This window comes from Coturnix japonica, unplaced genomic scaffold, assembly GCF_001577835.2.
Source record: "Coturnix japonica isolate 7356 unplaced genomic scaffold, Coturnix japonica 2.1 chrUnrandom535, whole genome shotgun sequence".
NCBI lineage: Eukaryota > Metazoa > Chordata > Aves > Galliformes > Phasianidae > Coturnix > Coturnix japonica.
This window is the reverse complement of record NW_015439918.1, coordinates 41,054-44,153: the sequence shown is the minus strand read 5'-3', so window position 1 is coordinate 44,153 and position 3,100 is coordinate 41,054. Positions and strand designations below refer to the sequence as shown.

Sequence of the window (3,100 nt, the reverse complement as noted above, 5' to 3'; positions counted from 1 at the left end):
GCTGATATATGGCAATATAGGCTGATATATCGTGATATACACTGATATATCGTGATATACGCGGATATATCGCGATATATGTGGTGATGTGTCATGATATGTGCTCATATATTGCGATATATGTGCTGATATATCGCGATATACTCTGATTTATATTGATATGTACTGATATATCACGATATGTGATGATATATCACGATATATGCTGATATATCACAATATATGTGCTGATATATCGCGATATATGCTGATATATCGCAATATAAGTGCTAATATATCGCGATGTGTGCTGATATGTCGCGATATATGGGCTGATACGTCGCAATATATGCTGATATAGCACAATATACACTGATATATCGCGATATANATATCGCGATGTGTGCTGATATGTCGCGATATATGGGCTGATACGTCGCAATATATGCTGATATAGCACAATATACACTGATATATCGCGATATATCGTGATATGTGCTGATATATCGCGATATACGCTGATATGTCACGATATGTGATGATATATCGCAATATATCCTGATATATCACAATATATGTGCTGATATATCGCAATATATCCTGATATATCGCGATATACACTGATATATCGTGATATACGCGGATATATCGCGATATATGTGGTGATGTGTCATGATATGTGCTGATATATCGTGATATATGTGCTGATATATCGCGATATACTCTGATTTATATTGATATGTGCTGATATATCACGATATGTGATATCACGATATATGCTGATATATCACAATATATGTGCTGATATATCGCAATATATGCTGATATATCGCAATATATTCTGATATATCGCAATATATGCTGATATATCACAATATACACTGATATATCGCGATATATCGTGATATGTGCTGATATATCGCAATATACGCTGATATGTCACGATATGCGATGATATATCGCAATATATCCTGATATATCACAATATATGTGCTGATATATGCGATACATGCTGATATATCGCGATATACACTGATATATCGTGATATACGGGGATATATCGCAATATATGTGGTGATGTATCATGATATGTGCTGATATATTGCTATATATGTGCTGATATATCGCGATATATGCTGATATAGGCTGATATATCGTGATATATGCTGACAAATTGCGATATGTGCTGATATATCGCGATATACGCTGATTTATCACGATATATATGCTGATATATCACAATATATGTGTCGATAAATCGCAATATATGCTGATTTTTCGTGATATATATGCTGATATGTCGCAAAGTACACTGATATATCGTGATATGTGCGGATATATCGCGATGCATGTGCTGATATATCGTGACATATGCTATATATCGTGATATATGCTGGTATATCATGATATACACTGATATATCTCGATATGTATGCTGATGTATCGCGATATATATGCTGATATGTCGCGATATATGTGCTGATATATCACAATATACGTTGATAAGTCACGATATATGTGCTGATATGTTGCGATATATGCTGATATGTTACAATATAGGCTGATATATCGCGATATATGTGCTGATATGTTACAATATAGGCTGATATATCGCGATATATGTGCTGATATATTGTGATATATGTGCTGATATGTCACGATATACGCTGATATATTGCAATATGTGCTGATATATCACAATAGATGTGCTGATATATCACGATATATGTGCTGATATATCGTTATATACACTGATATATCGTGATATATGTGCTGATATATCGCAATATAAGTTCTAATACAGCACGATATGTGCTGATATATTGCGATATATGCTGATATATCGTGATATTTGCTGATATATCGCGATATATGTGCTGATATGTCGGGATATATGCTGATATATCAAGATATCTGCTGATATATTGCGATATACGCTGATATATCACAATGTATGTGCTGATATATCACGATATGTGATGATATATTGCGATATATGCTGATATATTGCAATATATGTGCTGATATGTCGCGATATATGTTGATATATCACAATATACACTGATATATCATGATATGTGCTGATATATCACGATATATACTGATATATCGCGACATATGCTGATATATCACTATATATACTGATACATTGCGATGTATGTGATGATATATCACGATATATGCTGATATATCTGCTGATATATCGCGATATATGTGCTGATGTGCCGTGATATAAGCTGATATGTCGCAATATGTGATGATATATCACGATATGTGCTGATATATGTGCTGATATGTCGTGATATATGCTGATATATCACAATATACACTGATATATCACGATATATGCTGATATATGTGCTGATATATCGCAATCTATTGTGACCCACAGATTCCGATGCCACGGCCTCCTCCGACAGCGATGGGGAAGCACCAAAGGGGGCGGAGCCTCCTCCCCTTAAAAGGTAATGGAGGGGGCGGGGCCTAATGGAAGCCCCGCCCCCTTTCCAACATGGCCGCCGCTCCCCCTCTAAGCCCCGCCCCCTTTCCAACATGGCCGCCGCTCCCCCTCTAAGCCCCGCCCCCTTTCCAACATGGCCTCCGCTCCCCCTCTAAGCCCCGCCCCCTTTCCAACATGGCCGCCGCTTTTTAAGCCCCGCCCCCTTTCCAACATGGCCGCCGCTCCCCCTCTAAGCCCCGCCCCCTTTCCAACATGGCCGCCATTCCTCTAAGCCCCGCCCCCTTTCCAACATGGCCACCGCTCCCTGTCTAAGCCCCGCCCCCTTTCCAACATGGCCATCGCTCCCTGCATAAGCCCCGCCCCCTTTCCAACATGGCCGTTGCTCCCCATCTATGCCCCGCCCCCTTTCCAACATGGCCGCCGCTCCCCATCTAAGCCCCGCCCCCTAACATGGCCACCAGTTCCTGTCTAAGCCCCGCCCCCTTTCCAACATGGCCGCCATTCCTCTAAGCCCCGCCCCCTTTCCATCATGGCCGCCGCTCCCCGTCTAAACCCGCCCCCTTTCCAACATGGCCACCACTCCCTGCATAAGCCTCGCCCCCTTTCCAACATGGCCACCGCTCCCCGTCTAAGCCCCGCCCCCTTTCCAACATGGCCGCC

General features: G+C 41.0%; 1 protein-coding gene across 4 annotated transcripts in view; it reads left to right on the top strand.

The window, feature by feature from the left end:
- The window catches only part of INO80E (INO80 complex subunit E), a 27,178-nt gene that overhangs the window by 14,767 nt on the left and 9,311 nt on the right, over positions 1 to 3,100 (top strand). For all 4 annotated transcript variants that reach the window (XM_015850792.2, XM_015850794.2, XM_015850793.2 and 1 more), the window contains exon 4: positions 2,372 to 2,444. In XM_015850792.2, the coding sequence (XP_015706278.1) occupies positions 2,372 to 2,444 (73 nt within the window). The remainder of the gene's footprint in view (positions 1 to 2,371; positions 2,445 to 3,100) is intronic.